General features: G+C 48.3%; 1 protein-coding gene across 1 annotated transcript; it reads left to right on the forward strand.

Moving 5' to 3' along the window:
* The first annotated feature begins 99 nt into the window (after positions 1 to 99).
* LOC147646006 (uncharacterized) lies at positions 100 to 10,381 on the forward strand. Its single transcript, XM_086874027.1, has 2 exons — positions 100 to 216; positions 9,181 to 10,381. The coding sequence occupies exon 2, from the start codon at positions 9,213 to 9,215 to the stop codon at positions 9,951 to 9,953; it is 741 nt and encodes a 246-aa protein (XP_086730153.1). The 5' UTR covers positions 100 to 216; positions 9,181 to 9,212; the 3' UTR covers positions 9,954 to 10,381.
* The last annotated feature ends 12,201 nt before the right edge of the window (positions 10,382 to 22,582 follow it).

Raw genomic sequence — 22,582 nt, forward strand, 5'->3', positions numbered from 1 at the left:
GCCAATCGCAGCCAGCGGCGGGCTCTCCACACGGCACGGCCTCGCGTGCCTTGGGCTGCACTCCGCCATTTCTCGGCCCCCTGGGCTGAGGAGCGGCCCCGGCGCTGGGCCCGGCCCGGGCAGGAGGCCAAGGAAGCGCCGCTGCGCTGAAGCGCCGGGAGCTCGGGGTGCCCGGCAGCTGAGGGCGCTGCGAGCTGAGGGCGCTGGGAGCTGGGGGTGAGTCCGGGATGGAGCAGGGCATGCCGGAGCGAGGCCAAAACTCTGTGACTCTCCTTCCTGTCCCGGGCGGGGAGCAGAACACTCAAGGAAAGGCTCGGGGGTCGGGATGAGGTTGGGGACAGTTCAATCCTTGGTCACGGGCACAGCACACCTGACTTGGGAAAATTAATTGAGTTTATTCTCAAACGTGTCAGAACAAGAAAACGAGAAGTAAAGTAATTCCTACGGAAATCCATCTTCCCCCCAGCTGTCCCTCCTTCCCGGGCTTAACTTTGTGCCCCTCTCCGTCCCCCTCCCCGCCCAGAGGCACAGGGATGGGGGTCACAGTCAGGTCATGTCACTGCCTCCCCCTGAGGGCCAGGAATCCTTGTCCTGCTGCAGCCTGGGGTCCCTCGCAGGGGCCAGAGTCCCTCAGGACCAGGCTGCTCCAGCGGGGATGGCCAGGGGGATCCCCGAGTCCGGCCAGGAGCCACTTGCATGGCTGTGCAGGGGCTTCTGCCGGGCTCGGGGCCTCTCTCAGGCACCCCCTGCTCCGGCCCGGCCTCACTGCCCCCCTCACCCCCCATGCAGCGAGTGCCCGGGCAGGGAGATGCACGATTTTCACGGGGCTGAATCTCGGTGTTTCTGAGCTTTATTGGGCTGAATGTTGGTGTTTTTTTTTTTTTTGTGGGGGCAGAATCTTTGTATTTTGGGGGGATATCAGATTTTTGGTGTTTTGGAAGTTTTTGATCTGTCTTTGTTAGCATTCAGGAACATACATAATTGTAGATTGATTGTATGCAGGTGCTTTATTGTAGCGTGCAGGAACTGGGGGTATCAGCAACCCAAATCTACCTCCATCGTCTTTGTCCAAAGTGCAGATGTTTATACAATTTCAGCTGTAGCAGTAATCACTATAACAACCTTATCAATATTGCTTCACTAATATTGCTTCATTAACTTTATCTATATTGCGTCATGAGAGTTAGCTCATCCTTGCATGAACATGTCGGAATCTTATCTCTGGGTGGGTATCTTGGAGACCCCCAGTAGCAGTTCCCGTTACCATAAACATTTCAGCTTGCTAGTCCATCCCTAATACCAAGCATTCTTGTGGCCTACCTCTAAATGATTTTAAGAAACATCTTCAGAAACATTTAACCCCATAGTAACACATTTCCCCCCTTTAAAAATATTTTACTTTACTGTAATAAGTGTAATGCTTTCACTCTATACAGTCCTTTTTCTGTGTTTATACTTGATGTTCATCTTTGAATCCACAGTTGTCGTAAGCGTTGTTACACTCTGGAGGACTTGGAGATGACAAATGTGGATGTGGATCTCTGTCCCATGTCAGCGCCTTTATTATCTTCTGGTTCCAGGATACTCTTTTCTTTATCTCTCCTTTCAGAACTGCACAGATTAACTAGATTACAAAGAACACAATCAGTAGGATTATCAGACTCTCAAGAATAGGTTTGATCCATGAGCTCACATTCCATCCTAACCCTTCAAAAATTTTATCTACCCAACTTGTGGTCAGATCTTCCCTCTCTTTCTGTGCTTCATGTTCTATTTGTTTTAGTGGATTAATGTTGTGTTCTACATCTGCAGTTCCATTTGGACTGTGGATGCAGCAGTGATCAATTTGTCCTTTTAGGTACCCGCACATTCCGTGTTCTTTCAACAATAACAGATCTAAAGGCAATCTGTTTTGCAGGGTCATTTTAGTTGTTGCTTGTAATTGTACATTTAGCTCTCTAAATCCCTCTTTGGTAACTCTTGCCAATCTTTCTACCTGGCCTGTAAGTTTGTACAACATCTTTCTATTTGTTATAATTTGCTATTGGACCAATCAAGGATTCCAGAACCCACTCAAATTTTATACTACTGCCTGGGGTTCCTGCCATCTTTCTTCAGATTTGTTTTCCTGAACTTCTTGTCTAGTCCTTATTTGCAGAAGTTCATGTTCTCCCTTGAATGGGGACCTTTTCCAAATTGGGCATAAGGTGGGGAGGCCTAAAGTAATCTCTTTTACTTTTTCACCTGCAGGCAAATGTGTTGTCCAGGTGCCATCGCTTGCTGCCCACCAAATTGGCCTGGACTCTGAACTGTACTTGTGCTACATATTACCTTTTGGATCACTTGTCCTATCTTGTCATTTATTTCACCTTGTTTGTGTTTGTTTCCTCTGAAGGCACATCCAATTTGCAGGGCTACCACAAGTGGTGGCATTTGTTTTATTTCTTCATCATCAGAAGTACAGTCCTAAGTTTTGTTCCATACCCACCAATTCACTTTGTCTGCCTCCATTCTACTACTGGTTGCAGTGTTCCATACCCCTGGATCTGTTTCACTTTCAGAGCCTTCCCACTTAATGCACCAAGGGCTATCTGCCATAGATTGGAATTTCTGAAGCCCACTCATTGCCCATGCACTGTCCCAAGCTTCAGCCCGATCTTTTCCTTCCTGTCCTTCACACTTCCACTTCAATACTGGAATCTTTTTCTTTAATAACCTTTGCTATCTTTTCATAACACCATCCATAATTCCCTAATCCCTCATACTAGCCTAGTTTTGGTTCATACTTTCCTCCATTTTCATGACAATCCCATGTAGATGAATACTTTGGCTTCACAGCATTTTCAAACACTGTCTTATTTGGGTACTCGTAATCTATGTGCAGTACACAGCTCACATTTTCATTTTTATTCTTTTGTATTTCATGTAATTTTGATGTTCTAATTCCCCGATTTATTAGGTCTCTTGCTGCCTTTGGTATTGGCAGACAGGCAGTTATTTTGCTGGTGTTTTGCATGTTGGCCAAATCTTGAATTAATCCAATCATCCCATTTTCTGCCTGAATAGTATGAGAGACTTTTATCACTTGTGTTTCTGGCTGCACCCCCACATCCCTCTTCATTCTAAAATGAAGAGTTGTGAGCTGATCCTTTTGCATTTCACATCCCAAGGTAACATTGATTCCAACTGATGGCACTAAAGGCCATGAAATAATCACCATTACAGTCACTAGCAACCTAGACATTTGAAACAATCAAACCCGCTTTATCTGCAGCTTTGTTGGCCCTACAGTTTGTGCAGTCCACAGTGCAGGGGAAACCTTCTTCACCCTGGTGTAATGTATGCAGGGATCCAGTCCAGCTCCTTTGACTGCTGTCAAGGTAGTTAACAGTACCTGATAGGGTCCATTCCACCTTTCTTTTAATGGTTCTTCCTTCCAGCTTTTACCGTACACTTCATCTCCCGGGGGGATGTCATGAACTGGATTCTCAAGAGTCAGCGGCCTGTTCCACACAAGGGTGCTCCGAAGTCGAGCTCGAGCTTTTCCAAGAGACAGAACATAATTCTACACCTCTTGCTTCCCTGTAACATGTACATTTGGATTAGGTTCAGGGCATCCATATGGTTTCCCATCCAATATCTCATAAGGACTGACTGACATCCCGCTTCTAGGCTTTATCTGAATCCTCAGCAGTGCTATTGGTAAAGCTTGTGGCTACTGCAATTTAGCCTCTTGGCATCTTTTGCTGATTTGCCTCTTCAATGTCTGATTCATCCTCTCTACCTGCCCACTGGATTGGGGTCTCCATGGTGTATGGAGATGCCAAGCTATTCCCAGTAACCTACTCACCTCCCTCACTGCTGTGGCTGTGAAATGTGGGCCCCTATCTGATGATATTCCTAGAGGCACCCCAAATCTTGGAATGATTTCTTGCAGTAAGCACTTGACTGTCTCCTTTGCTTGATTTGTGTGACAGGGAAGAGCTTCTGGCCATCCTGAAAATGTGTCAACCCCTACCAATAGATATTTGTATCCTCGAGTTCTTGCTAATTCTACAAAATCTACTTGCCAATAATCTCCTGGTTCTACTCCTACCCGTATTTTCCCTAATTGTGCCTGTCATCTAGCCACTGGATTGTTCTTTAAGCAAATTTCACATTTTGACATTACTGATTTTGCCATTGTTAACATCCGTACTGAAATTAAATTTTGTTTTAACGATTTCACCAATGCCTCTGCACTCCAATGACATTTGTTATGTTTAATTTGTAGAACTTCTCTCATTATCAAGGGGGGTACCACTACTTGTCCCTGTGTAGTCACATACCACCCTTCTGAATTCTTCTGTGCATTCAGTGAGCGTCCCAATTTCTCATCCTCTATTGAATATTTTGGTTCTGGAGGTAAATTGAATTGAGATACATTAGTTTTTAAAGGTATCAATGCCATTGCAGTTTTCACTTCTCGAGCAGCTTGTCGGGCTGTCCAGTCTGCTTTCCGATTTCCCTCATGAGTTTTGGAGCTTCCTGATTGGTGAGCTTTGCATTGCATGATTCCTACTTGCTCGGGCTTTTGTACTGCTTTTATTGATTGCAGGACTGCATCTTGATGTTTAATGTGTGTGTCTTTAGAAGACAGCAGTCCTCTTTCTTTCCCCGGTACCCCATGTACATGCACCACTCCAAAAGCATGTTTTGAATCAGTCCAGATATTTACTTTGTTCCCTTCACTCATCTCTAATGCCCTGGTTAAAGCAACCATTTCTGCTCGTTGGGCAGATGTGTTTGCTGGTAAGGAGCAAAGCTGGATTCAGAAGGTTTATCTGTCTTTAATGTGACACCATCGTGCTCGGTTGGGATTACCTGGAATTTCATCATCCTGCTTGGAGATAGCCATTGGCCCCCCTTTTATTCTAAAACAGTGGTCACCATGTGTGGCACATAGACATCTATGTGTCTGCCCATCGTGAGTTTCCTGGCTTCTTGGATCAGCATCACAGTGACTGCAACTGCCCGCAGGCATGAAGGCCATCCGGCACTCACGTTGTCAAGTTGTTTGGAAAAGCAGCCTACCAGCCTTTTCCAGCTTCCCAAAGGTTGGGTCAGCACTCCCAGTGCTGGGTGTGATCTTTCATGCACAAACAGCTGAAAATCTTTGGATAGATCAGGAAATCCTAATGCCAGAGCTGTTGTCAATGCCTCCTTCAGTTTGAGGAAGGCCTCCTTCTGTGGTCTGCCCCAGGTAAGCGGTTGTGTCTTCTGGGCTTCATACAGGGGTTTTGCAATTAGTCCATAGTCCATGATCCACAGGCTATACCACTCTGTCATCCCAAAGCAAACTCGCAGCTCATGCAGGTTCTGGGGTTCTGGAATAGCACAAATAGCTTGAATACGGTTAGTACCCAATTTACATTGCCCTTGTGAGATTTCACATCCCAGGTAAATCACAGTCTGTTGGACAATTTGTGCCTTTTCTTTAGACACCTTATATCTTCCCATTCCTAGTTGATTTAAAATTTCAATTGTTACCTTTATGCAGGTTGTTTTCTCTTCTGTAGCTGTCAGTATATCACCAACATACTGTAACAGCAGGTATTGTTCTCTTGGTACTTGCCCATTCTCGTTCCAAATCTCCAGCTCCTTCGCCACCTGACTTCCAAATAGGGTTGGACTGTTCTTGTATCCTTGTGGGAGTCGTGTTCAGGTGAGCTGAGTTTTCCTTCCATTGTCTGGATTTTCCCATTCAAAGGTAAACAGTTTCCTACTTTCTTTGTCAAGTGGTATGCAGAAAAAGTCATCTTTTGAATCAATTACAGTAAACCATTTCTATTTCTCTTTCACAGATGTCAACAATGTGTAGGGATTAGCTAGCACTGGGTAAATATCTTTAGTTATTCCATTTATTGCTCTCAAATCCTGTACTAGTCTGTACTCACCATTTGGTTTCTTCACTGGAAGTATTGGTGTATTCAATTCTGATTCACATTCTTCTAAAATTTGGTACTTCAAAAATTTATCAATAATCTTTACTATTCCTTGCTGTGCTTCTGGCTTTATGGGATACTGTTTAACCTGGACAGCTTTTGCTCCTTCTTTTCATTCTACATGTCCTGGTTGTGCCAACTTAGATTTTCCTGGTATGTCTGTTTCCCATAGAGAGGGAATTACTGCATCCTCTACTTCCCGAGGGATAGCAGGGTCTGGTTTTTCTTTTATCATTAAGATTTGTCCTGTCTTTGATTCAGGTATTTTCATTGAAAGCTCCCCGTTTTCAAAAGTTATCACTGCATCAAGTTTTGCTAATAAATCTCATCCTCAAAGTGGAATTGGACACTCAGGCATATATAAAAATTCATGTGTTAACACTTTGTTTCCAAAACACAAATCCAGGGGTTGCAGGAATGGTCGATTCTCCTCCTTCCCTGTGGCTCCAACTATTGTTGCTGTTTTGTCTCCAGCTTGCCCTTTTAGATCATTTAGCACAGACTATGTAGCCCCTGTATCCACCAGAAATTTTACTTCTTTATCTCCCAATTGTATAGTTACTAAAGGTTCTTGTATTGGTTTTTGTTCTGATTCTAGTCAGCTGTTGTACTCCCCCACCACCATTAATTTGGAAGCATCTTGATTCTGCTTGAACTGCTTGCCCTGGTTAAACCGATTTGGACATTCATTTTTCCAGTGCCCCTCTTGTCTACAAGAAGCACATTGATTTAACCACAATCTTGGCAAAACCCATCCCCCTCGTCCTCTGCCAAGTCCGCCCCTCCCCAGTCCACGACCACCTCTGCCGCATCCTCTGAAACCTGGATTCTCTCTTCCTTGGATCACTGCCAAAAGATTTTGCTGCTGCTTTTTACTAGCTTCCTTTTCCCTGTTACTGTATACTTTCCAAGCCACTTCAAGTAATTGATTCAAATTCCTTGTATCTTCTCCTTCTGACTTCTGCAGTTTTCTCCTAATATCATCCTGCGACTGCCCAAGAAAAATGAACACAAGCTGAACATTCGCTGTTCTGTTTCTAGTTGAAGATCTGTATACTTTCTTGCTGCCTCCTTAAGCCTTTCCAAAAATGCAGCAGGGGATTCTTTCTTTTCTTGTCTTATCTCATACAATTTAGACCAATTCATAGCCGTAGGTACAGCATTCCCAACCCCTGTCTGGAGCCACTCTTGATATCTCTTCAGGCTCCGCATGTCCCCAAAGGCATTGGGATCCCACCCTGCATCCTCGGTTAGAAAGTTCTCATCTAAAGTCGTCGTCAGCACCCCAGTTCTGAGATCTTCTCTCATCTTCTCCTTGGCTGCTCTAAGCACCATCTCTTTCTCAGTAGAGTCCATTTAATTATCCACTATTACTTGTATATCATCCCAAACTGGATCTGAGTTTTCATAATCATTTTTACCACCCCTGCTACTTTATCAGGGTTTTCTCTCTAAGTTCCAGCTGATTGTTTCCAAATTATCAAGTCTGCGGGTGAAAAAGGAACTTCTACAAAGATCCGGCCCTTCTACTGCTACTCCTTGTCTCAAGGGGGCAATCACAGTCCGCCTTTGTCTGCCCAAATCTTTTCCCGTTCTACCCAGAACCGGAGCGAGCTGTGACCGAGTCCGATGGGATACCGGTGTCGCTGATTTATTATCATCACCCCTGCTACTGCTGTCTTCCTCCCCAGCATTTTTCACATTTCCTTGTATCACGGTTAGATTTGGATCATCTCCTGGAGAAGAAGGATCAGGTGAAGGCGGTAGAGGAGGATAAAGAGGGCAAGGTGAAGTGGGATTAGGCGAGATAGGGTTAGGTGAAATAGGATTGGGTGAAGTGGGGGCAGACAAAACAAAATTGTGTTCTTTTGGTTCTGCTGAATCCACTTGTAAATCAACATCCATCTCTTTCCCCCAACACAAACTTTCTTTTAATGCCAGGTGCTCTAAACAACTTTTTCCTTTTACACAAAGCTCACATTTATCACTCACACATGCCTTAACTGCCATCAATCCACACTCAGCCTGCCATTCTGGCTTGTCTCACAAATAGAAAAACAAATCAACGTACGAAACTTCATCCCACTTTCCCTCGGGCTTACAGAACAACATCAACTGTAAAATGGTGTTCTACTGCAAAGATACATTTCTCAGCCACTTTTCCCCACTGTCCAGGTCATATCCTGGCCACCATGTATTACAGTAATCAATCAACTTTATGTAAATCTTGCCCAAAGTTTCCCTGTTTGCAATGTGCTAATAAGCACCCCAAAGGAGAAGTAGGTGGTACAGGGGCATTGCCACCTCAAATCCCTTTAAGCTTCTCCATGTTACAGTTACAATACACCACACACCACTGCTGCCCAACCTGCAACGCTTTCGCACTTGTCTGACAGGCGGCGCCTGGGCAATACCAGGAATTCCTCCAGCCCAACCGTGCGAAGCTTTGGCTGCGTCTTATCGGCAGGCACCAGAGCAGACCGAAAAGCACCTCACCTCTCTCAGAGGGACGTTGTGAGCGGCGCAGATGGTCGCAGCTGGATGGGCTTCCCGAGAATCCCTCGGTGCCGGCTGGAGCATGATCGGGTCGTGAGCTCGCTCAGCAGCACTCACAGCGTCCCATCTGGGTCACCAAAATGTTAGCGTTCATGAACACACATAATCACAGACTGATTATATGCAGGTGCTTTATTGAAGTGCGTGGGCACTAGGGGTATCAGCAACCCAAATCTATCTCCATCGTCTTTGTCCAAAGTGCACATATTTCTACAATTTCAGCTGTAGCAGTAATCACTATAACAACCTTATCAATATTGCTTCATTAATATTGCTTCATTAACTTTATCTATATTGCTTCATGAGAGTTAGCTCATCCTTGTATGAACATGTACGAATCTTATCTCTGGGTGGGTATCTTGGAGACCCCAAGTACCAGTTCCCGTTACCGTAAACATTTCAGCTTGCTAGATCATCCCCAATACCAAGCATTCTTGTGGCCTACCTCTACATGATTTTAATAAGCATTTTCAGAAACATTTAACTCCATAGTAACGTCTTGATGTTTGGAGGATATTTGTGCTGAATCTTGGTGTCCTGGAGGTTCTTCCAGACACAAGATGCCCAATGACTTCCTGAGATGAACTTGGGCAAGAAAGAATCCCCACCCCAAGACACTCTTCTCTTGTTTTTTCCCCAGACCAGGATTTTTCATTCCCAAACCGAGGCCAGATGGAGGAGAAGGAAAAGCCCCAGAGATCCCACACGAGGAGGGGCTGCAAACCCAGCCCAAGGAGCTGTGAAGAGGAAAGATCCCCCCTGTGCCAGGAAGGTGGCCAGAGATCCAGCCAGAGCTCGGAGCTTGGGGTGAAGCCTCACGGAGGGGAGAAGCCCTACAAGTGCTTGGAATGTGGGAAGGGCTTCAAAAAGAGTTCCTACCTGATCCGGCACCAGGTGATTCACACTGGGGAAAAGACCTGCGAGTGTGGGGAATGTGGGAAGAGCTTCAGCCAGAGCTCCAGCCTCATGCGGCACCAAGTGATTCACACTGGGGAAAAGCCCTACAAGTGTGGAAAATGTGGGAAGAGCTTCAATGACCGCTCCAGCCTTAGGAAGCACCAGAGGAGCCACACAGGGGAACGACCCTACACCTGCTTGGATTGTGGGAAGAGCTTTGGGTGGAGTGACACCCTGAGGACACACCAGCTCGTTCACACCGGGGAGAAGCCCTACGAGTGTCCGGAGTGTGGGAAGAGGTTTCAGCGCAGTTCCACTCTCATCAGACATGAGCGGATTCACACAGACGAGAGGCCCTTCCGCTGCCCCGACTGCGGGAAGAGCTTCAACCGCAACACCATCCTCACTGCCCACCGGCGCATCCATACTGGGGAGAGGCCCTATGAGTGTCCCCAGTGTGGGAAGAGCTTCTCACAGAGATCTAACTTGACCCAACACCAACGGAGTCACCATTAAGGGAAGCCCTGCGAGTGCCCCAAGTGTGGGAAGAGCTTCGTGCGCTGCTCCAGCTCCATCCCCCATGGGAGGATGGGCGTTGGATGATCCCCAGTGACCCCCGTTGGGCAGAGCCCTGGTGATCCGTGGTCCTGGTGATGCGTGTTGGGAAGACACCTGTCTGGGAGGCTCCACATCTTCCTGGCTCCCTGTGGGCACCTGGATGAACACAGGAGCAGGAACATCCATTCAGACACAGATCAGCAATGGGAATTCCTTGGGGAAAGCTGATTTGTTGACTTTCAATCCCAGAAAATTGTTAAAAGTAATGGAATTCACAAGCCCTATTTGTTACACTTCAACATGTTGTTCTTCCCAACACCTCTCCTTCCTTTTTTTGGAATTCAACACAAACTTAGAGTAAAAAAGTTTTCTAAGTGCTCTTGCTGCGTGATGCCACATTGTGTCGTCCATGCAGAAATTAATGAAGAAAACACAAATTGCCTGCTGAGACCCTTCTGCTCCCTTCCAAATCACTACTCAAGAACAAGCCTCAGGCACATGCCCATAGTCCCTCTCTGCCAGCAGCTCCGAGCTGCATTGCACAGTGCTTGCTGTGCCCCAGAGAGCACCAAGCAGGCTGGCCTGATGCCCCTGAATATTTCTGCAAAACCCTCTGCATTTCACACCTTTGCTGTGGCTCAGTGCAGAGCTCCAGGATTGCAGGCGCTTGGTCCCAGAGCTGTGTGAGGCAGTGGCTCCTGCAGATGTGCCCTGACTTGCTGTCAGTGCCTCACGCTGGCCTCGGTTCCCCTGGCAGAAATGCCGTGCCTGAAGGACACTGCCCTGTGCTGGAGCCTGCGGAGCAGCCCGGCTCCCTCCCCCTGTGCCCAGAGTGCTGCACACACTGCTGACCATTGCCAGGAGTTCCAGGGCAGGCGGCAGAAGAGCAGCAATGGTCAGGCAGGGCAGCAGCCCTGGGCTGCTCTTTGCCTTTCTCTCCTCCTGTGCAGACTCCAGACAGCCCATGGCACCAGTGTGTGCTGTGCCCAGCACGGCGCCGCTTCCCCTCAGGAGCAGCCAGCTGCCAGCTTGGCTCTGAGAGCGGAGGATTTGCCTGGGGCCAGCAAGAGGCAGCCAGGGCCAGGCTGCTGCCTCTTGCAGCTCCAAGGGCCTCCTTCCAGCCTGCCTCTGCCGAGGCTCAGGCTTCTCCGGGCTCTGCCAGGGCTCTGCTGGGGCTCCAGCCTGGCCAAGGCCGGGCCCGCTCTCACCTCACAGTCGCTGACAGCTCTGCACCACAGGAGACCTTGCACAGCACCCTCACTACTCTTTCTGCTTTCTCTCTTCAGCCAGACTCTCCTCCAGCCAAAGAGATTTCTCTTAGGGATACAAATCCAAGTGGCAGGAACCCAAATGTTCTCGAGTCACATCTGCACAGCCTGCATCTGCACAGGATGTTTGTGTTGCACCGCTCCTCCTTTGGTTTTTCCTGCAAATGCCATTGCTGTTTCTGCCTCAAATAGAAATGCCACAGCTGGGCAAAACTTGTCCAGTTGTCCATATTCCAAAGGCAGTGTGGTCTGGAGAGGATGAATGAAGAGGAGCCTTCCCCACTTTGAAACCGTAAAAAGAAGCCATCAATGTCACTTTCCACCTCTAAGAAAAAACTGACAATTCAGAAGGAAATGTTGAGCTTTCTCACAGGGTCAGAAGGAGAGAAATGTTCCAAAGGAGTTGAGATTTGAGAAATTTTATTTAAAATCCTACTCTACAATCCTACACTACAAACCTACACTACCATCCTGCACTACAATCCTACTCTATAATCCTACTCTACAACCCTACTCTGCAATCCTACTCTATAATCCTACTCTAAGTTGGTCATGGAGAAGACAGTTTCTAAATTAATTGTTGCATTCCTGCCTCCTCCTTCCACTTCTTCACGGCAACGATGAGAGGTGCCAGGCTGGACCCAGGCATGGCCGATGTTATAAATTGATGCTGCAGAAAGGAAATGAAAACAACAAGAAAGCATGATTTTTCCAATCTAAGATCTTTAAAGGCAGGGGAATACTTTTGAAATGAAAAGGGGATTGAGTCAGAGTAGGTCAGGAGCATGGGGCAAGAGTGGCACAGGTTGCCCCAAGAGCTGGTAGGTGGCCCATCCCTGGAAATATCTGAGGTGTGAGTATCCTGATCTCTTGAAAGATGTCCCTGCTCATTGCAGGACACAGACTAGATGACCTTTCCATGTCCCTGTGTGTTAGTTTGAGATGAATTGACATTTAGGGAAAGAAGTAAGAAACCCCGCACGGAAGTGATTTCTTTGAGAGAAGCTGCTGGGAGCTTCCCCTGTGCCTGAGACAGGCCAATGGCTGGCTAGTTCTGAGAACTGACAACATTTTGCACCATTTAGAAATGAGATGCGCCTCTGTGATGATGCACATTTTGAAAACCACCAGCCCGGGCACAGGCCCTCTTTGCTTCCGGAGACTGAAGGTAACGGAGCTCTGGTGAGGCCGGCCCTGCTCGCCCACGGCCTGTGCTCCTGGGGGAGGCCGGGCCAGAGCCCAGCGGCTCCCGGGCAGGGGATGGAGGCTGCGGGACCCCGGCCCCAGGCTGGGCCAGGCCACGGCTGCTGACATCTTGCCCACACTAAACCCTCTCCCCGGCGTGCAGCGACGGCTCCAGGCCGAGCCTCCCCTCCCAGCGGCTCCCGGGCAGAGAGAGGGGCTCAGCACAGCCTGAAATCCAACACCATGACTGCCATGACCTGGGTGAGATTGAACCCTTTCACTGCACAGATGAGACCTTTCTTACTCTTGTGGGCCTGATAATAAAATTTGTTATTCCTTTGAAGTTTGAAGCCTGTTTTGCCCTTCTCCTAATCCATAGCTCCCAGCAAGAAATGAGTAAGTGCCCTGGTGATTTTAGCCAGCGCTAAAACCCAGCACTCCCTGCCAGCCCAGCCCAGTCTAGGATTGCTCCCCACTGTCAGCTGAACAGCACCAAGGTTGGAAGGGAGGAGGATGGGGGCTCATCTGATGCCTTGGATTTCAGTGGAGGAGGAGCCCATCCCTGGGACACTGTTTCACCTGCAGCCCTTTTGCCATTTTACCTGCAGCAGCTCCTTGGCAGACCAGCGCTGCGCCTCGCCTTTCTGCAGGCAGCAGCTCAGGAAGTCACGCAGCAAAGGCGAGAATTGCTCGGGCTGCCGCAGCTGTGGGCTCCCTTCTGTGGCTATGTGGAATTTAGCCTGGAGAAAAAGGAAACACAAGGCTCCACCTGCTTCTTTCCCATCTGGAACTGCTCTCCCAGAGCCCATTGTTCCAGCTCCACTCTGCAGTGGCAGTTTTTGCCCTGGCAGAGAGGCAGACATGACTTTCCTGTAGCATTTAGATGACGACTTTCCTGTATCATGAAAAAACCCAAGCCCCAAAGCCACAGCTTTGCCAGCATCCAGCAGATCTTGTCTTGGCAGCTGATTTCATTGCCTGCTCTAGTTAGTGGCAACTACATCAGCAAATACGTGTTTCCTTCTCAGAGGATTCCCAGCAGCTTGGCAGCCTTTTTGGAAGAGGGATTTTGCTGTTCTAACTAACTACTATTTCCAAGGATTCTTACATGAAAAGAATCTCTGCAGTGCTTGTTGGTCCCTTAAGCACAGCTGCCATAAAACAAAACTCATCAGGCTTTTTGTCCTGTTCTTGAAAATGATGGTAATTGGAAGAAAAGAAAGGAAATGCAGCAGGTGTTCCTCAGGGAAGGAAACAAACCTTTGGAATCTCATTTCCAACACAGACACATTAAGATGCCTCCACAAATGTATTGGGTTGAAAATGCCTGTTTGGGCACACAGGAGCCACCTGCAGCTCTGTCTCTCAGCACTCTGAAAATTTCAGGTTCCCTTATGTGGCAAAAGGAAAATATTCATGGTGAAATCAGAAGTGTCATCCCTGTGGTAAGCCTGTGCTCGTTGGATTCTCAAGTCAATGCATTAACGCTGTGCCCATCCCAGAAAGTGCCAGGAAACAAACAGGAGGTTTTGGCAGGCTCTCCCCGTCACCAGGCTCCAGCTTGGTGATATGGAGAAAGTGGCTTGGGTTAGGAAAGAAGGTGGTCACTGAGTGTCTCAGCAGCACTGCACAAGAAGCAGAAGAGACTCTGGCTTTACAGCCTCATCTCCAGGTTTCAGGCAAGTTTCCCTGTGAGAAGAATGGGGCTGCACTTCTTCTCTCAAAAGCACTGTTTTAGAAACTTGGTTTGGTTTGAGTTTCTTTGCTTCATTTCTGGAAAGATAACACCAGCTCTGAGATGCTTGTTTCCTATTCTTGGGGCCATCTACACAGCCAAAAGAGCTGGAACGACTTCTAAGGCAAAGCAAAATGCTGCCTGAGAATGGAGATGGTTTGGGCGAGGTAAGGCTTGAGTTCCCCCAGTGCTGCAACCAAAGCTCCAGTAGATGCTGATGTGCTGCAGGGCCATTTGTAGAAGGGGCCTTGGTGGAAGTACTTCCAGCAGATGGCCATGGGATTATGTGCAGTGAGCAGAGAACACGGGACAGGTGAGAAAGACAGCGGGATCAGAGAGTATTTGCTCCTTACCGATCGAGCAGTGAAACTGTCATAAGGAGTTTTTTGTTCGGCCATTTCAATTGCCACAATTCCAAAAGACCACACGTCCACTTTGGGGCCATATGGTTGACGCTTCACCACTTCAGGTGCCATCCACCAAGGAGTCCCGGTCACCGAGCACCGCTGATTTTGCTCAGGGGTGAGCTGAGCAGAAAGGCCAAAATCAGCTGAGGAGAAAGCAAAATACTCTTTTAATTTTAATACTCTCAATTAGGAAACCAAGCCAGAGAATTCCCCGGTAGAAGTTTGAGAATGTGCAGTTGAATTTTCTGGACAATACTCCCTGCTCTGTTTCCTTGGGGCTTTAGCCAAGGCAATTGGCTACTTCAAACATCCCCCCATTTCTTACACTTCCTCCAGCAGTGCCTTTTGTTTTCCTGAAGGTTTAGATTGCAGCTCCCTCCCTCTGGAAGGAACACTCACAGACACACACAGAGCAATAGCACTCTTGGCTGCTTGTGGTTCCTTGTCATAGCTGTGTGCACCCTGCAACTGTGCCTTCAGCCCACAGCAGGGGGGACCCCTGCACTGCCAGCAGCAGCATTTTTGGGGAGCTGGCAGTCACTGAAAGCAGCCCCACACCCCGCATTCCTGGAAGGCTGAAGCTGAGCAAGAATACACTGACCCAGCTTGACAGAGCCGTCGGTTCTGAGAAGGATGTTGTTGCTCTTGACATCTCGATGGATCACGTGGTTGGAGTGAAGAAAATCCAGTCCTTGCAGGCACTGAGAGAGAAAAGAGAACCAGGGGGGCAAAAAGTAGTGCTGTGAGTTCATCGCACAAGAAAGGAAACAGCTGTGGAAGGTTCCCTTTGCAGGGGAATGGGGAGGAATGGCAGAACACAGCGCCATTGAGAGCAAGAGCCTGCTGCTCCCACAGGAGCAGAGCAGCACCTTTCTCAGTGGAGAACTGCAAATGCCAATGCAAGAGACAGAGATAGAATACAAGAGCAGGGGATAAGAGGACAGGAAGTGAGTCCAGGGAGTGTAGGGGCACTGGCAGACAGTTCCCTTGAGATGCTCTTGCTTGCCCATAGCCGAGCAGCAGCACAGAAACCAAGCCTGGCCCATGAAATCACTCCTGTTCTGAGCCCCTGTTTCCCAGACAATGCAGCTCAAGGCCTTGGAAGCACAGATGGGATCCCTGACCTCCCGACTGACAGCTGCAATCTCTCCTTCAGACATTTGAATCTCATCGATGAGATCTCTCAGAGTGCCTCCGTCCATGTACTCCATCACCAGCCAGAGTTCCTCATGCACAAGGTAGCTGAAAAAAGGAAACAAGGCCATGCAGGTGAACATGCACGGCTAGGTTGGTTTTTTGCTTGAGTCTTGTTTCTGGGTCCCTTGGAGACAAGGGCAGAAGTAAAGGCATAGACATTGCCTCTAGGCTGTGCAGTGTTTGCAGTCTGTGCTGTCTCAAGGAGAAAGGCAGTTTAGGAAGAGCCCAGATAAAAAACCTGTCACGCATGGCATTTCTGGAAATAAGCACCTAGTCTTCCTGGCATGCACAGCAATGGAAAAGAGGGGCAACAATGCAAGGGCAATCCTCTCTTGGATGGTTCATCAGCATTTAAGAAACTTGAAAAACTCAAGCCCAAAGAACTGTGGAGGCAATGAACTTAGAAGGTATTGAATTCTTAAGATAGGGCTGATGCAGGTTTTTGAACAATGTTCAGTCTGCATTTGCCAGGGTGGATTCATGCAGACAAAATGCAGTCTCTTCCCATCCATTGGAGATAAGTAGAGAAATAATCATTAACAGCTCTATTTCCTGCCGCTGACCAAAGTGGGGTTTTAAGCTCTCATGCTTGTAGTATGTAAAGAAACATTCAAGGGATAGGACCGTGACCACTCACCTGGCTAAGTAATTCACGATCCTGGGACTCCTATTACTCTCCATGATCCTGATTTCATTCATGGTTAGTATCTTCCTACTCATTCCTTGCACATTTATTTTCTTTATGGCCACCTCAAATGACATTGAAAGGAGTAATTTGAGAAAATTGGTAGCATGAGACCACAACACACATGGAGCAAGTGATTTTGGAATGGCACAGCCAAGCTGTGCCCAAGTGCCTTGTGATTAGACCTCATCACTGGAGTAATTAGGGAGTGACATTGCAACAGCCCATTTCTCTGCTCCCTTGGGGGTCAGTTACAGGACATGTGGCCACTGAGGATTTGCCTTGTCCACAAAGCCTGTTCCAAGTGCAATTTGCAGGCTGGCTCCAGTCTGTGCTTCTTGTGCCTTTTCAGCACAGCTCTACTCAAAGCTCCAGCCACAGCTGTCAGCAGTGGGGAAAGGCCTGGAGAGCAGCAGAGGCTGCAGGGGCTGTTGACATTTACCTCTCCTCCTGTTGCAATGTCAAGTGCTCTGGAAACCTCTCCAAAACCCCTAGAAACAAAACAGCAGCAAAGAAAGGAGAAGCCATTTAGATCTTGCAGTGGAAGCCAGTCCAGACAGGAGAGCTCTGCTGTAAATGCCTAAAAGCTGCAGGTTGCAGGAGGGGTCTGCCAGAAGGCAGATGATGCATTTTCCCCTCAAGTGCCTGGGCACTGGGCCTGTTCCAGAAGCCTTGGGCTTTACTGCCTCAGCTCCAAAAGGCAGCTTATTCCTTCATCTCGGCTATCAGCTTCTAAACTGTGCAATTCTAATCCTGAGCACGGAGTATTTCCTTTAGCAAACTCTTGGAGAGAAATGTTCCTGAGAACAGTTATCTGATAGCTCTCATTGGGGGTAGGTTGTGCTTTCAGGCAAGCAAGATTCTTCTCCTTTCATTAGTGTGGCCAGATGATTTGGAAACATCCAAAAATGTGAAGGAAATGAACCCTGAGCTGTCCCACACTTGAGAGACAAGCAGATTTCCCAGGTTCTGTTCCTTGCTGCAGGCAAGACCTTGGCAGCATGGAGATGTCTTTGACAATGCCTTCTGAGCACACTTGACAAATTCTGGCCAGTACTGAGAGATGGGGCAGACTAAGCCCGCTGTCTAAACATGTGGACAACCTGTCTGACTTCCCACTTGATGGATATTCCCCCAGGGAAACACCTGGCCCATGGCTGTGTAGAAGTGACTGTGGTTGGACTCACCCGCTGCCAAGACTTTCCAGTTCGATGTATTTTGTGATGGGATTTTCCTTGTTCACCATTCTCCCTGAGGGAAACAAAATGCAAGATGCTGACTTTCAGGCAGAGATCCCAACTTGCAGGAGATGCCAAAGGCAGCCCCGCTGTCTGGGGCTCTGAACCCTCTGTGGTCAGCTGGGCAGCAAGCACAGCAGCAACAAGACAGGCAGTTGTGCAGTACAAATGGGCAGCAGAGAGACTGATTTTGTCCAGTCCTTGGAAGGAAATGAAGCGCAGAGAGCACAGCAGGGCACAGCACAAGGCTGGCAAAGGCCAAGCATGAGCACTGACAAGCAATGGCAAGAAGACACAGCCAGCCTGAGCCCCTGACAAGCTGTGGTCCCCGTTCAGGACACACCAGCATTGCCTTGGAGATCAGACACAGCCAGGTGCAGATCAAGGCCCTTTTGTGTCCCAGCAGGTGAAGGTAGACACCAAATCAGCTGGGATCTTTTCTCAGCCCCACCAGGTCTTTTCTGAGAGCACAGCACTGGCAGCTGTTATGGGCAAGAAGCAGATTAAATGGGTTGTGCTGCAGAATCACAGAGGGCTTGATGTGTTTTCCCAGAGACTGATCTGAGCAGGGCTTGGGCCAATAGGTAGGATTCTAAGAGTCATGGGAATGGCTGGGAATCAGGGATGAAAAAGTGCCATGGATCTGAGGAATACACAGCACAGGGGCTGCAGGCTCGCTCCTGAGAAATGCCTGCAGTGCTGTTTTATCTGATCACACCACGTGGATGTGTCTCTTGGACACATCTTTAGAAAAATAAAACTAGGATATTAATTACAGATTGTTATACAAGTATCTGTTTCTTCATTGTGGGCCCAATGAAAACATCTCTTGCTCTGTTTCTGCTGTCACCTGATGTAGTTTCAAAGGAGTCCTCACTGACAAAAATACAGCATTCTCATAAAAACCTTGTAGATGTAGTAGAGGCAATAAATACAGTCCTAAAAATGACACCAGTAAGACACCTGGGGCAGAACAGCTCTTTCAGGATGGAGAAAAAGCAAAAACCCCTAAATGCAAAACCAAACAAGGCTAAAAACTGAAAACTAAAATCGGAACCACAACAAAAAGACAAAACCCCAAAACCAATCAATATCTCTGAAGTCTTTTGGTTCTGACAAGTGCTGGGAAGTCTGGAGTCTAATGAGAATTTAGGAATCAAATATTCTGTTCAGTTTGGCCACTAGCACACAGGACTTGCACAGATCATTTGCTGTGCCACAGCCTCCTGCTGATCCAAGAACAATTCCTGCTTCTGCCTTTAGTGGCAAGGGAATGCCAGGCAAAGCCGAGCCAGTCCAAGCTGCCCTCAGAGGCAGCAGGAGCAGCCAGAGCGCTCTCTCGCTGCCTCAGAGCACAGCAGTTCCTGTGGGGAGTCCTAAATGTCTCTGGGACACCAAAGTGAGGAGGATCATTTGCTACAGCTCTGCTGGCACGTGCACACAATACACTGTCCCTCAGACAAGAAATACACCAGACGTACTCAGTTGCTCCACGAAGTCTCCCTGGCTCTCCTGGAGCTGAGCAGCAGATGTGTCACTGCTGGAAATGGACAAACTGCCCAGGATCCACTGCTCAGCTTGGGCAACAAAGGCTCCTTTAGATGCTGCTGCTGCTGCTGCTACAGCAGATTGAATGGAAGAGCCTGTGTAGATCTGCAAGAAGAAAGGAGTTTGTGTCAGAAAGCTGGCTGGCAGAGATTACCCTGAGTTCCCTTTTCAAATGCAAGCCCTTAGGAAGTTGCTGTTAGCCACATGCAAAGCTCATCAACTGGATTTTTTGGATGCCCACTTCTGGAACCAAATGGTCAAAACCCAAGGTTGGTTTTAATCAAGTTGATGGCCAGTTTCATATTCCATTTTCCTGGATTTTCTGAAGGATGACTGCAACAACGACCATTGCACTTCCTCCCAAGGATCCCTTTCCCCCTCCAAGGGCTGCAGACACATTTGCAGCTCCTTGTTCTAATGTTGGAGCTCCTCCCCCTCAGTCCTCTTTTCCTGCACCATCTTCAGAAGGTGCTCAGCCTGCAGCACTTGTGCTTGGGACAGTACCTGTGCCTCCCGCCGACCTTGGGGCTCTTCATCAGCAGGCATTTGCTGGAAGCCTTCGCAGGCTGCCAGGTGAGATATCAACACGTCCACCTCAAGTCAAAGAGAACAAAGCAGTCAGAGACCACAGCTTGTCCCTGTGTGCCAAGGCTCATTGACTGTGAGCAAAGGGAAGGAGCAGGACAGCAGCAGATTCACCAAGGGATACAGACAGCTTGCAGCTTGTATTCCAAATCTGTCTGGGGGACTGTGTTCACTTGCAAAAAGCCCTGAAGAAACAAGGAGAGCAGGAGCAGGCCAGCAGGAATCCCTTGAGATGAGTGCTGGCAAAAGGGGCAAATGACTGGTGCCACTGTCCAGGGCAGCAGCTGAGATTGAGCACAGCAGGAAATGTCCTTCCAAGCAGCTGGGATAGACACTACAGCAGGATGGCACTGAGAGGCATCAGCCCAGCCCCCTGCTGCTCTGCAGAGGAAAGGCAAGAAGGGCAGAAAGCACCAGACTGCAGTGACTGCTGTGCCTATCGCTCTTTCACTCACTCGATTTTCTAGAGCCTCTTGCTGCTGAACGAGGAGATGGAATTTCTCTTCGATTGTTCTTCTTTCTTCCTCCAGCCTCTCCTCCCTTGCCCTGATCCTAGCCTCAGTTTCCTGCAGCTCTGCCAGAAGCTCCTCATCAGAGGCCTGTGAAGAACCAGAGAGAGGAATGTCCATGAGTGGAGTGTCTGCCTCACTTTCACTCACCTGGTTTTCTTGATTTCCTCTCTGCCAGGGGAGATTCATCTCCTCTTCGATGCTTCTGTCTTCCTCAGGCCTCCTCTTCACTGCCATGATGGCCCTTGGAGCTTCGGGCAGCTCTGCTTGGGGCTCTGCCTCGATGTTCTGTACACACAAAAGGAGAGCAAGTGCCTGGGAGCTGCCCTTTTCAGGCCTGCCCTGCCACTCCTGCCCTTCTGACATCTACACTCTTGTTAGAAATCCTGCTCATTCAGGAGACAAGGATGTGTGCAATTGGATCCTCTGCTGCAGGTCAGAGAGCCTCTATGGCCACCTCAGGATATGGAAGAGGACCAAGGTGTTTCTCCTCCCTCTTTTGTCAGCTGAGAATTCTGAGTGGCACTGACAGAGATCCTCAAAAGGCCTCATCAACAAATTAATTGACACACCCCTAGGGATGCCAATGAAGGAAGCCATGGGTCATGTAATGAATGTATGACCAAAGTCACCAAAAACCACCTAAACCACCTAAACCATGGAATTGTCCCACCTCACTAGGACAGGCAGAAATTTATAGGTTGAACAGGGAGTGTCAGGACAGAAGAGGCAGGAGGAGGAAAACAGCTCTGAGGAGAAAAAACAACCATCTCTAAAGGGGTTCTTAGCAACAAAAGACAGCACTCAAGGACTTGCAGCTTTGCCCCCACACTAGGCTCCAATGCAGTTTCCAAAGCTGCAGACTTCACCACAAAACGTATCAAGAGAAACTTGCCACTTGTGGATTTTGCCTCAGAAGAAGGGTTCAGAACTACACAGTTTGTTTCTTTGGCCACACAGGACAAGAATGGCCGGCCACAGCTGCATGGACAACACAATCATCTCCTTGCAGCTTATCAAAAGCCAAAAGACAGGTGGCCTAAAAGACTCTGCAGAAGTGAAGAATTACTCCAGAAAACTGCAGAACACTTCTCCAGGTCATCCTGAGGTTTCCAAAAAGGGACAGCAAACAAACCAATCCCTGTGAGCCCCTGAAATGCCGTGTGAGCCCTTGGCCATGGCTTGGCAGAAGCCAAGAGACAGAGCTTCCCTGAGCCAAGCAGCCAGCTGCTCACCCGCAGGCAGCAGCGCTTTGGGGCCTCAGCACGACGGCTCAAAGCCAAATTTCCAGCTGCCACGGGATGGGGGAATGGCTGGGTGCTGGCAGGACTCCAGCACTCAGCATCCTCAGCCAGCAACAGCAAGTGCTGGCTGCTCAGAAACTTGCAGCTCTGCCTTGCACTAAAGACAGCAGCACCCAGCACTGGCACTTACTGTCTGGGCATGGTCAGGCTGGGCTGTGACCACAGCTGGAGGCTCGTGCTCCTTTTGCTCATTTTGCTCCTCTTTGGCCTCTTCTCCAGGAGCAGAGGGAGCCACAGCAGAGTCTGCTCTTGCTTCTGGGCTCTGTGGACAGATGGTGGAGTTAGGGACAGGCAGCTCCCTATCATTTGGAACCTTATTTCTCTTCAGCTTGATTTCTACAACCAGCTCTACCAAGCACAAATCATCAGCTTTGATAGCAATGGGATTCTAAGTCTCTCCAACTAAATTAAAATGGGTTAATTCAGCCATACTGCAAATAGTTCTGAATTAGAGAGTTCACCCTGGCTACTATCAGCAAGCAACGTTCTCTCTGCAAATCTGAGCTTTGAGATCTTTTAAAGCTCTGCAATGGAAAATTAGGAAATAGCCAACAATGCCTTTGCTATTGCTGTTGTAAACATGGAAATGGATCTTCTTTCAGCCCACCCAGCTGGCCCTCTGCACTCTACTGCCACAGGCCAAGCTCACAGTTCCCTGCACAGTTCTGAAACACCAGGAGCATCAAATGTTCCTTTCTGACTCACCTCAGGATCGGCACCTCTGAACACACGGCTCAGATGACCTGCAGTGGGCAAGGAAAATGAACCAAATTCTATGAGAAAACTGGAGAGAACCGTGGCCTATTTAGAGAAGCATCTGAGAAGATCTCCCAGTCTGCATTTTCAAAGGTGTCCTGCTTGACTGGTGTGGTTTAAAGCAACAACTTCAAAAAAATCACTAGAAAAGTTACTTATTTCTTGCTGTG

The sequence above is a fragment of the Cyanistes caeruleus genome, unplaced genomic scaffold, assembly GCF_971803275.1.
Source record: "Cyanistes caeruleus unplaced genomic scaffold, bCyaCae1.hap1.1 HAP1_SCAFFOLD_135, whole genome shotgun sequence".
NCBI classification, from domain to species: domain Eukaryota; kingdom Metazoa; phylum Chordata; class Aves; order Passeriformes; family Paridae; genus Cyanistes; species Cyanistes caeruleus.

Excerpts from the sequence above, each read along its gene's own strand:
- LOC147646006 (XM_086874027.1), top strand. The coding sequence starts at position 9,213 with ATGGAGGAGAAGGAAAAGCCCCAGAGATCCCACACGAGGAGGGGCTGC.